Source organism: Coregonus clupeaformis, unplaced genomic scaffold, assembly GCF_020615455.1.
Source record: "Coregonus clupeaformis isolate EN_2021a unplaced genomic scaffold, ASM2061545v1 scaf1698, whole genome shotgun sequence".
Classification (NCBI taxonomy): Eukaryota; Metazoa; Chordata; class Actinopteri; order Salmoniformes; family Salmonidae; genus Coregonus; species Coregonus clupeaformis.
This window is the reverse complement of record NW_025535152.1, coordinates 29,960-42,500: the sequence shown is the minus strand read 5'-3', so window position 1 is coordinate 42,500 and position 12,541 is coordinate 29,960. Positions and strand designations below refer to the sequence as shown.

Below are 12,541 nucleotides of genomic sequence, written 5' to 3'. Positions count from 1 at the left end.
CACATGTGTATAGATAGAACCATCGGCATCACATGTATCGCAGACAGACATGACCCTGCTCTGATAAGTCCCCAGGGGAAGAAATTAACCAGTGGCCAGCCTGGGTGGTTGTTGTTGTTCTATTATAATGTCATAGAGGAGTGGGAGACAGTGGGGTTTGAATTGTGTTTGGGAATGTTTGGGCATGGCAGGACTGGCAGGGTGTTTGTGACAGGGATGAGACAACCAGACAAACAACCCCAGGACTTTAGCTGTGCTGTTTGTCTGTCAACATTTAAAGGGCAGCCGGACTGGATCTTATGGCTGGGTATTTTTGTTGACGTGTGTAGTGAAATGTCCGTCCACACACAACCAGCATATTTTCACTCTTTTTCAAATGTGACTCAATGTTTGAATTGCCGGTGACCTCACGATACTATGTTATCACGATACTATGTTATCACGATACTATGTTATCACGATACTATGTTATCACGATACTATGTTATCGTCCTCCCGAGTGGCGCAGTGGTCTAAGGCACTGCATCGCAGTGCTAGCTGTGCCACTAGAGATCCTGGTTCGAATCCAGGCTCTGTCGTAGCCGGCCGCGACCGGGAGACCCATGGGGCGGCGCACAATTGGCCCAGCGTCGTCCAGGGTAGGGGAGGGAATGGCCGGCAGGGGATGTAGCTCAGTTGGTAGAGCATGGCGTTTGCAACGCCAGGGTTGTGGGTTCGATTCCAGTATACAAAATAAAAATGTATGCACTCACTAACTGTAAGTCGCTCTGGATAAGAGCGTCTGCTAAATGACTAAAATGTAAATGTAAAAATGTTATCACGATACTTAGGTGCCGATATACTGGATGTATTGCGACTCTCTCAATTCTATTTTTATTGCGATTCGATACTGTGATTTTATTGCGATTTGATGTTCCAAGCATATTGCTCACTATATGTCTGATGCAGAGAGACAAGAGAGAGCATGAGACAATGATTTTTGATCAGTCATAGAAATAAAAGTGCTGAAAACATGTTTACTCACTATTTAAAAAGAAGATGGAGAAAAGCTATAGGATGAAAAATATCTGTGTTTTGGCGCAGGTAGGCCTACAGCTTTAATAATAAATAAAAATAATCACATCGATACTTGGAGTCAAAGTATATATATAATGTCGTCCATATCGCAATATGGAACTATTGATTTAAACAAATATTTATTTTTTATTTTTTCTCCTGTCACGAGTTCTGATGTGTGGACTTTCCAAAATGGATCAATACTTATTTCCTTTTGTAAATGTGTTATTAATAGTTTGCTAAATGACAGCCGGTAACATTTTCACTCGAATGCTCAGTGTTTTATTTATTTTATTCCTTGTCTTTGTTATTTTTCTAGTCATAACCTGGATGTCATTTCTGAAAAGCAGCCACAATTATTTAAATATAAAACATTAATAGAAAGTATAAAAAGAAATATATATATATATAGATGACGCAGATGCTAAGCTACAGGACTGTTTTGCTAGCACAGACTGGAACATGTTCCGGGATTCTTCAGACAGCATTGAGGAGTACACCACATCAGTCACTGGCTTCATCAATAAGTGCATCGATGATGTCGTCCCCACAGTGACCGTACGTACATACCCCAACCAGAAGCCATGGATTACAGGAAACATCCGCACTGAGCTAAAGGGTAGAGCTGCCGCTTTCAAGGAACGGGACTCTAACCCGGACGCTTATAAGAAATCCCGCTATGACCTCCGACGAACCATCAAACAGGCAAAGAGTCAATACAGGTCTAAGATTGAATCATACTACACTGGCTCTGACGCTCGTCGGATGTGGCAGGGCTTGAAAACTATTACAGACTACAAAGGGAAGCACAGCCGCGAGCTGCCCAGTGACACAAGCCTACCAGACGAGGCTAAACCACTTCTATGCTCGCTTCGAGGCAAGCAACACTGAAGCATGCATGAGAGCACCAGCTGCTCCGGACGACTATGTGATCACGCTCTCCGTAGCCGATGTGAGTAAGACTTTTAAGCAGGTCAACATTCACAAGGCCGCAGGGCCAGACGGATTACCAGGACGTGTACTCCGAGCATGTGCTGACCAACTGGCAAGTGTCTTCACTGACATTTTCAACATGTCCCTGACTGAGTCTGTAATACCAACATGTTTCAAGCAGACCACCATAGTCCCCGTGCCCAAGAACTCTAAGATAACCTGCCTAAATGACTACCGACCCGTAGCACTGACGTCTGTAGCCATGAAGTGCTTTGAAAGACTGGTCATGGCTCACATCAACACCATTATCCCAGAAACTCTAGACCCACTCCAATTTGCATACCGCCCCAACAGATCCACAGATGATGCAATCTCTATCGCACTCCACACTGCCCTTTCCCACCTGGACAAGAGGAACACCTACGTGAGAATGCTATTCATTGACTACAGCTCAGCATTCAACACCATAGTGCCCTCTAAGCTCATCACTAAGCTAAGGATCCTGGGACTAAACACCTCCCTCTGCAACTGGATCCTGGACTTCCTGACGGGCCGCCCCCAGGTGGTAAGGGTAGGTAACAACACATCTGCCACACTGATCCTCAACACGGGGGCCCCTCAGGGGTGCGTGCTCAGTCCCCTCCTGTACTCTCTGTTCACCCATGACTGCATGGCCAGGCACGACTCCAACACCATCATTAAGTTTGCCGACGACACAACAGTGGTAGGCCTGATCACCACAACGATGAGACAGCCTATAGGGAGGAGGTCAGAGATCTGGCCGTGTGGTGCCAGGACAACAACCTCTCCCTCAACGTGACCAAGACAAAGGAGATGATTGTGGACTACAGGAAAAAAAAAGAGGACTGAGCACGCCCCCATTCTCATCGACGGGGCTGTAGTGGAACAGGTTGAGAGCTTCAAGTTCCTTGGTGTCCACATCACCAACGAACTATCATGGTCCAAACACACCAAGACAGTCGTGAAGAGGGCACGACAAAGCCTATTCCCCCTCAGGAGACTAAAAAGATTTGGCATGGGTCCTCAGATCCTCAAAAAATTTCTACAGCTGCTCCATCGAGAGCATCCTGACTGGTTGCATCACCGCCTGGTATGGCAACTGCTTGGCCTCTGACCGCAAGGCACTACAGAGGGTAGTGCGTACGGCCCAGTACATCACTGGGGCAAAGCTCCCTGCCATCCAGGACCTCTATACCAGGCGGTGTCAGAGGAAGGCCCTCAAAATTGTCAAAGACTCCAGCCACCCTAGTCATAGACTGTTCTCTCTGCTACCGCACGGCAAGCGGTACCGGAGTGCCAAGTCTAGGTCCAAAAGACTTCTCAACAGCTTCTACCCCCAAGCCATAAGACTCCTGAACAGCTAATCATGGCTACCCGGAATATTTGCACTGCCCCCCCACCCCATCCTTTTTACGCTGCTGCTACTCTGTTAAGTATTTATGCATAGTCACTTTAACTCTACCCACATGTACATATTACCTCAACTACCTCAACTAGCCGGTGCCCCCGCACATTGACTATGCAACGGTACCCCCCTGTATATATAGCCTCCCTACTGTCACTTTATTTTACTGTATATATAGCCTCCCTACTGTCACTTTATTTTACTTCTGCTCTTTTTTTCTCAACACTTTTTAGTTGTTGTTTTATTCTTACTTTTTTTGTTTAAAATAAATGCACTGTTGGTTAAGGGCTGTAAGTAAGCATTTCACTGTAATGTCTGCACCTGTTGTATTCGGCGCATGTGACCAATAAAATTTGATTTGATTTGAAATTTGATTTGATTTGATATATATATATTATGCACTCACTAACTGTAAGTCGCTCTGGATAAGAGCGTCTTCTAAATGAGTTTTGTACATGTAGATGAAAGAGAAGAGAGCAGAGCATGGATATCACGTATTAGGCTGTTTATTTTGTCTGCTCGTAAAGAGCTGCTTCCCACAGGTAGCAGCAGGCAGGTAACACCATGTCATTTGGCAGGCGATCTGAAATATTAGACAGTACTCTGTTTTCTAGTTCTGATGAGATGCCAAACGGCCCCACCTACAGTAGCTCTGCCTCTGAATTGGATGTGTGTCTGTGTCCCAAATGGCACAATCTGGCCCAATGGGCCATGGTCAAAAGTAGTGCACTAAACAGGGATTATGGTGCCATTTGGGATGCATTCTGCTATACTGCTACTGCCCTTCCTGTTCCACCCCCTGGACTGCTACTGCCCTTCCTGTTCCACCCCCTGGACTGCTACTGCCCTTCCCTGTTTCACCCCCTGGACTGCTACTGCCCTTCCTGTTCCACCCCCTGGACTGCTACTGCCCTTCCTGTTCCACCTCCTGGACTGCTACTGCCCTTCCTGTTCCACCCCCTGGACTGTGTCCTACTGCCCTTCCCTGTTCCACCTCCTGGACTGCTACTGCTCTTCCTGTTCCACCTCCTGGGCTGCTACTGCCCTTCCTGTTCCACCCCCTGGACTGCTACTGCTCTTCCTGTTCCACCTCCTGGGCTGCTACTGCCCTTCCTGTTCCACCCCCTGGACTGCTACTGCCCTTCCTGTTCCACCCCCTGGACTGCTACTGCTCTTCCTGTTCCACCCCCTGGACTGCTACTGCCCTTCCTGTTCCACCCCCTGGACTGCTACTGCCCTTCCGTGTTCCACCCCCTGGACTGTGTGCTACTGCCCTTCCTGTTCCACCCCCTGGACTGCTACTGCTCTTCCTGTTCCACCCCCTGGACTGCTACTGCCCTTCCTGTTCCACCCCCTGGACTGCTACTGCTCTTCCTGTTCCACCTCCTGGGCTGCTACTGCCCTTCCTGTTCCACCCCCTGGACTGTGTGCTACTGCCCTTCCTGTTCCACCCCCTGGACTGTGTGCTACTGCCCTTCCTGTTCCACCCCCTGGACTGCTACTGCTCTTCCTGTTCCACCCCCTGGACTGCTACTGCCCTTCCCTGTTCCACCTCCTGGACTGCTACTGCCCTTCCCTGTTTCACCTCCTGGACTGCTACTGCTCTTCCCTGTTTCACCTCCTGGACTGCTACTTCCCTTCCCTGTTCCACCCCCTGGACTGCTACTGCTCTTCCCTGTTCCACCCCCTGGACTGCTACTGCTCTTCCCTGTTCCACCCCCTGGACTGCTACTGCTCTTCCCTGTTCCACCCCCTGGACTGCTACTGCCCTTCCCTGTTCCACCCCCTGGACTGCTACTGCTCTTCCCTGTTCCACCCCCTGGACTGCTACTGCCCTTCCCTGTTCCACCCCCTGGACTGCCAAACCAAAATAATACACACTGTACTGATCTCTTTAGCCACTCCACTGAATCCAGTTTATTACAGCTTTCCAACAGCAGTGTCCAAGCTCTCTTGTTACTGCAATTCAATCAAAAATAATTAATCAGAATTGTCCTCTGTGTCTAATTGTAAGCCCAATTGTGTTGCTCCTTTTGAGTGGTAATATAATCATGCCATGTGTCAATAGTCAGGAGTTGGCTGAAGCACATAGGCCTATAGTTGGGACCACGGTAATAATACAAGGCTAATGAAAGTGTTAATGTATTGATGGCAGTAGTTGTTCCCATGGGTTTAGGGCTACAGTAACACCTCAACCAGAGCCTCCTCTCCTCCTCTCTTCTCCTCTGCTCATCATTGATTCTCTAGATTCCAGACATGCTCTGGGTAGTAATGATTGTCTAGATTCCAGACATGCTCTGGGTAGTAATGATTGTCTAGATTCCAGACATGCTCTGGGTAGTAATGAATCTGCATGCATGCTTTTTATTAACACTTTTTCCCCTGTCTCTCTCTCTCTCGCTTTCTCTCTCTCTCGCTTTCTCTCTCTCTCTCTCTCTCGCTTTCTCTCTGTCTCTGTCTCTCCTCTCTCTCTCGCTTTCTCTCTCTCTCTCTCTCGCTTTCTCTGTCTCGCTTTCTCTCTCTCGCTTTCTCTCTCTCTCGCTTTCTCTCTCTCTCTCGCTTTCTCTCTCTCTCGCTTTCTCTCTCTCTCTCTCACTCTCTCTCTCTCTCTCTCTCTCTCTCTCTCTCTCTCTCGCTCTCTCGCTCTCTCGCTCTCTCGCTCTCTCGCTCTCTCTAGACAAGCAGAAACCCAAAATAAACTCGGAGGAGCTCCAGATTAAGAAGGTGAAGAAGAAAAAGAAGAAGAAGCACAAAGAGGGAGAGAGAATGAAGGAGAAGTGGAAACGGCCCAAGATGTACAGCAGGTCCAGCCAGACGATGTGTGCTGGTCTCCTCTCTGAGCTCCACGCAGGCCTGGCCTCCAAACAACACCACCACCACGGCCACACAGAGTTCAAACCCCCGCTCCCCGTCCACCACACCTCCACCACCTCATCCACCAAACAGGAGAACTGCTACAGCCCCTCTCCAGCTCTGTCCCTCTCCAAGCCCCTATGGAGCAGCAGTAGTAGCAGTAGCAGTAGCATTAGCAGTTGGGACCCAGCATCCCCCATGACATCCCCCCTTCAGACCTCCCAGATCCCCAAGCCCCAGCCACGGTGCCCCCAGCCTGGCTTTGAGAACCTGGAGTTTGCCCGTTTCATCCATGTAGAGGAACAACCCAACGGCGGTGCCCTGGTGGCACACGGCTACTCCAGCGAGCTCTCGGCCCTGTCTCCAGCGGAGATGCAGCGGTTCGCCCAGGAGTTTGTTACCCTAGCCTTCAGCGAGGACCCGTCGTCCCAGGCCGCTCACTACGTGATGGGCATCATCCACGGGGCGGCCTCCTACCTGCCAGACTTCTTGGACTACTTCTCCTGGAAGTTCCCCTCATCGCCGGTCAAGATGGAGATCCTGGGGAAGAAGGACATAGAGACTACCACCATGCTCAACTTCTACAATCAGGTGAGGACGCTGTTTGTTTGTTTTAGCGCTGGCTGCTGTATTTGTAACAGTATTTGATGCTAAATGTGTTACTATATTGTTACTATATTGTAATTCCATACCACCCTGCATCCCACTGCTGGCTTGCCACTGAAGCTAAGCAGGGTCGGTCCTAGTCGGTCCATGGATGGGAGACCAGATGCTGCTGGAAGTGGTGTTGGAGGGCCATTAGGAGGCACTTTCCTCTGGTCCGTTGTAATAAATCTGGAGTAGACTGTGTAATCATAACACGGCCTTGGTTCTACAGAACTACAGGCTTCAAGAAAAGGCTAAAGAAATAATAGGGCTTGTGTGAAGTGAAAGGAAATCCACTTATGAATGTTTTAGGAATATCCCTTAATGTTGAGAGGGCTGTAAGCTCAAGTCTCTAGTCCTATTTGAAGGGTTTTGTTCTGTTTGAATGATTTGAAATGCTGCGATACACACAGCCTCTTCCAAAGCCCAGGATATGCTGCTATCAGGGATATCCTCTCCCTGTGCGAGGCTGCCACTGACAACCAACAGATCATTTTTCACCCTGCTTCTACTAAAATCCAATATGGAGCCCTTGAACAGAGGCTTTCAAGGTCTTTGTCCCAAATGGCACCCTATTCCCTATTTAGTGCACTACTTTTGACCAGAGCCCTATATAGGGAATAGGGTGCCATTTGAGATGCTGCCAAGGTAGAATGAGTTCTAATCAAATACTAGTCTTTTCCCAGGCCTCTCTCTCTCTTGGAATGTTCTCTAACATGGAATAAAGGGCTGATTCTAGAACTTGGAAATATCGCTACATTCTCTTGACATTTAGAACCCTATGATGTAATACACTAATTGCAATTTAATCCAAAACTTGGCAGCGGAGGGAGAACACTGGGTCTGGTTATATTTTGGGATCATCCTCCCTTCAGCTTGGTTCAGGAACAGAGCTGGGCTGGTATTTTGGAAGTTATGACAGCTGTCCCCCAGCCAGCCTAGTATCCATGAGTTAGTTATGACAACTGTCCCCCAGCCAGCCCTAGTATCCATGAGTTAGTTATGACAACTGTCCCCCAGCCAGCCTAGTATCCATGAGTTAGTTATGACAACTGTCCCCCAGCCAGCCTAGTATCCATGAGTTAGTTATGACAACTGTCCCCCAGCCAGCCCTAGTATCCATGAGTTAGTTATGACAACTGTCCCCCAGCCAGCCCTAGTATCCATGAGTTAGTTATGACAACTGTCCCCCAGCCAGCCTAGTATCCATGAGTTAGTTATGACAACTGTCCCCCAGCCAGCCTAGTATCCATGAGTTAGTTATGACAACCGTCCCCCAGCCAGCCTAGTATCCATGAGTTAGTTATGACAACTGTCCCCCAGCCAGCCTAGTATCCATGAGTTAGTTATGACAACTGTCCCCCAGCCAGCCTAGTATCCATGAGTTAGTTATGACAACTGTCCCCCAGCCAGCCTAGTATCCATGAGTTAGTTATGACAACTGTCCCCCAGCCAGCCTAGTATCCATGAGTTAGTTATGACAACTGTCCCCCAGCCAGCCTAGTATCCATGAGTTAGTTATGACAACTGTCCCCCAGCCAGCCTAGTATCCATGAGTTAGTTATGACAACCGTCCCCCAGCCAGCCTAGTATCCATGAGTTAGTTATGACAACTGTCCCCCAGCCAGCCTAGTATCCATGAGTTAGTTATGACAACCGTCCCCCAGCCAGCCTAGTATCCATGAGTTAGTTATGACAACTGTCCCCCTGCCAGCCCTAGTATCCATGAGTTAGTTATGACAACTGTCCCCCAGCCAGCCTAGTATCCATGAGTTAGTTATGACAACCATCCCCAGCCAGCCTAGTATCCATGAGTTAGTTATGACAGCTGTCCCCCAGCCAGCCTAGTATCCATGAGTTAGTTATGACAACTGTCCCCCAGCCAGCCTAGTATCCATGAGTTAGTTATGACAACCGTCCCCCAGCCAGCCTAGTATCCATGAGTTAGTTATGACAGCCGTCCCCCAGCCAGCCTAGTATCCATGAGTTAGTTATGACAACCGTCCCCCAGCCAGCCTAGTATCCATGAGTTAGTTATGACAACTGTCCCCCAGCCAGCCTAGTATCCATGAGTTAGTTATGACAACCGTCCCCCAGCCAGCCTAGTATCCATGAGTTAGTTATGACAACTGTCCCCCAGCCAGCCTAGTATCCATGAGTTAGTTATGACAACCGTCCCCCAGCCAGCCTAGTATCCATGAGTTAGTTATGACAGCCGTCCCCCAGCCAGCCTAGTATCCATGAGTTAGTTATGACAACCGTCCCCCAGCCAGCCTAGTATCCATGAGTTAGTTATGACAACTGTCCCCCAGCCAGCCTAGTATCCATGAGTTAGTTATGACAACCGTCCCCCAGCCAGCCTAGTATCCATGAGTTAGTTATGACAACTGTCCCCCAGCCAGCCTAGTATCCATGAGTTAGTTATGACAACTGTCCCCCAGCCAGCCTAGTATCCATGAGTTAGTACAGTAGCATTAAGAGACTCACTGACTCTGAGTTAGCACTGATGGACCCTACTAACTGGTGTCCCCTCCACTGATGGACCCTACTACCTGGTCTCCCCTCCACTGAGGGACCCTATTACCTGGTGTCCCCTCCACTAAGGGACCCTACTTCCTGGTGTCCCCTCCACTGAGGGACCCTACTACCTGGTGTCCCCTCCACTGAGGGACCCTACTTCCTGGTGTCCCCTCCACTGAGGGACCCTACTTCCTGGTGTCCCCTCCACTGAGGGACCCTACTTCCTGGTGTCCCCTCCACTGAGGGACCCTACTTCCTGGTGTCCCCTCCACTGAGGGACCCTACTTCCTGGTGTCCCCTCCACTGAGGGACCCTACTTCCTGGTGTCCCTCCCAGTCCTCATAATGATTGTTCTGCAGCAGCTGATCTGGCAGAAACAAGGTGGCCTAATCGTTTTTAAAGAGAGCTTCACTGAGGACTTGGGCCCGGTTGCAATAAACATCTTAAGTTATTTTCCTCCTTAAGTTTCCTTAACTTTAAGTCAGTTGCCCAAAACATTTTAAGGTGAATTTCCCCCTTAAATTAAGTGGAATAATAATAATAATAATAATAATAATATGCCATTTAGCAGACGCTTTTATCCAAAGCGACTTACAGTCATGCGTGCATACATTTTTGTGTATGGGTGGTCCCGGGGATCGAACCCACTACCTTGGCGTTACAAGCGCCGTGCTCTACCAGCTGAGCTACAGAGGACCATTTGGAAAATGTGAGGGAGCTCATGAGGTCCCTTAAGCAGTATAGATATCAATGGAAGCAGCATTTGTGGAGGTGAATGTTGCTTTCCTCTGCCCTGGTTTCAAAAGGAAAACATCCACCAGCTAGCTAGCTAGCTAGTTACTTAGCTAAACAATGTAAGGTGCACAATCCATGGCTACAAAGCTAGCTGGTTAGCTAGCTACCTACTCTGTAAGTTAGCTTGATGTATTAGAAAGTAATAGAAACAAGTTGAGAAAAAAGTAACTAAAAGAAAATCTTCTGAATAAAATGTTTTCTCCAGTCTTGAATGTAGAAGTTATATATTTTGTGATCTTCCAAAATAAATGTGATCTCTGAGACTTTCAGTCAGTGAATCAGGTCATCTCCATGGTAACTGAGACTCTTTCTGCCATGCATGCCTTCAAACTGCCATAAAACCCTTATATTATGCCCTTACCTAATGAAATGTTTGAGGGGCTCTATGCAACACCCTTAAACAATTCCCTTAAGTAAGGGGAAATTATTCCTTAAGGTAAACCCTTAAGGGGAACACTTAAGATGTTTTATGCAACTGGGCCCTGTCAAATTAGCCCCGCAGTCAAGATTACTCACAGACATGCTACGCTAACTACCTGCCTGTCTGCTGTCTCTCTCTCTCCATCCTCCAGCAGCAGCAGTCAGCCAGTCACTGTCTTACTCAGACAGTCACACAGGCATCGTCATCAATAGAAACATGACCTCAGTAAAACGGCCTCGCCAGCAATATCCCTCCAGTCCTTCATACAGATGCTGCGTGCGCTGGATTATTCATTGGGTGTGTGTGTGTGTGTGTCGGGCCCTGTAATTGTCACTGCCTTACACGCTCTAATGATGTGAACCATCTCAGAGGAGGAAGTGACGTGATGAGGGCATTAGTAACCCACGCATGGCTCTGTCAGTGTCAGTATGTATTTATGTGTGAATGTGTTGGTCTGTAAGCGTGCGTGCATGTCTCCAATGGGAACTGCGTGTCTGAAGTGCAGGGCGGTAGGCAGGCCAACTGAATCATTATCTATACACCATCATGTTCTGATTGCCTTTAGACCACTGCTGCTGCCTTAGCGGCTCCTTTAGACCACTGCTGCTGCCTTAGCTGCTCCTTTAGACCACTGCTGCTGCCTTAGCTGCTCCTTTAGACCACTGCTGCTGCCTTAGCTGCTCCTTTAGACTACTGCCGCTGCCTTAGCGGCTCCTTTAGACCACTGCTGCTGCCTTAGCTGCTCCTTTAGACCACTGCTGCTGCCTTAGCTGCTCCTTTAGACCACTGCTGCTGCCTTAGCGGCTCCTTTAGACCACTGCTGCTGCCTTAGCGGCTCCTTTAGACCACTGCTGCTGCCTTAGCTGCTCCTTTAGACCACTGCTGCTGCCTTAGCTGCTCCTTTAGACCACTGCTGCTGCCTTAGCTGCTCCTTTAGACCACTGCTGCTGCCTTAGCTGCTCCTTTAGACCACTGCTGCTGCCTTAGCGGCTCCTTTAGACCACTGCTGCTGCCTTAGCGGCTCCTTTAGACCACTGCTGCTGCCTTAGCTGCTCCTTTAGACCACTGCTGCTGCCTTAGCTGCTCCTTTAGACCACTGCTGCTGCCTTAGCTGCTCCTTTAGACCACTGCTGCTGCCTTAGCTGCTCCTTTAGACCACTGCTGCTGCCTTAGCTGCTCCTTTAGACTACTGCTGCTGCCTTAGCTGCTCCTTTAGACCACTGCTGCTGCCTTAGCTGCTCCTTTAGTATACTGTAAACAGAGATGAGTGAGGGCTACACTTCAAATAACAACCATTGATTTCTATAGCCTACTGTACTATAGAAAAACAACAAATGAAGACTCCTTAGTGTACAGTAAACACAGAGACCAGTGTGTGCAACACTTCAAATACAATCTATATGACCTATATTGTACTATGAAAAACACTGAAAACAAAGACTTATTTTCTCTTGGTTTGTGCCACTAAAATACCACCAATACTACTTGTATTGTATAATAGCCTGTAAGCCAAACTGAATGAAAGATATTTATGTCTTTACAACCTTGTTACTATGATGATGCTCAATACACATCACAGAGCCAGAGCACTGGGAGAGAGGGCATTGGAGATACTGTAGATATTTAGTCATTCATAGGGGGGCTGGCACAATACTGTGTCATCGTGTAACTGACAATTATGGTCAATAACCGTGAACTTAAAAAAATTATCATCATAAACGTCTTAATAATACATTTATTTTTGTTAATAAATCTTATTTTTAATACATCAATAGAAGCTCAAAACATTTTTCAAGAAAAATGGCTGTGGCCATTTGCATGACAATGGTTTCCCAAAATTCCATAATGGTCCCAGCCCTAATAGCTAGACTGGTTAATGTCTCTGTGTGTGT

General features: G+C 48.1%; 1 protein-coding gene across 1 annotated transcript in view; it reads left to right on the top strand.

The window, feature by feature from the left end:
* Window positions 1-6,931, top strand: part of LOC121543912 (lysine-specific demethylase RSBN1L-like) — a 22,918-nt gene extending 15,987 nt beyond the window's left edge. Inside the window, exon 3 of the mRNA XM_045218630.1 lies at window positions 6,093-6,931. Within this exon, the coding sequence (XP_045074565.1) occupies window positions 6,093-6,916 (824 nt within the window). The 3' untranslated portion in view covers window positions 6,917-6,931. The remainder of the gene's footprint in view (window positions 1-6,092) is intronic.
* The last annotated feature ends 5,610 nt before the right edge of the window (window positions 6,932-12,541 follow it).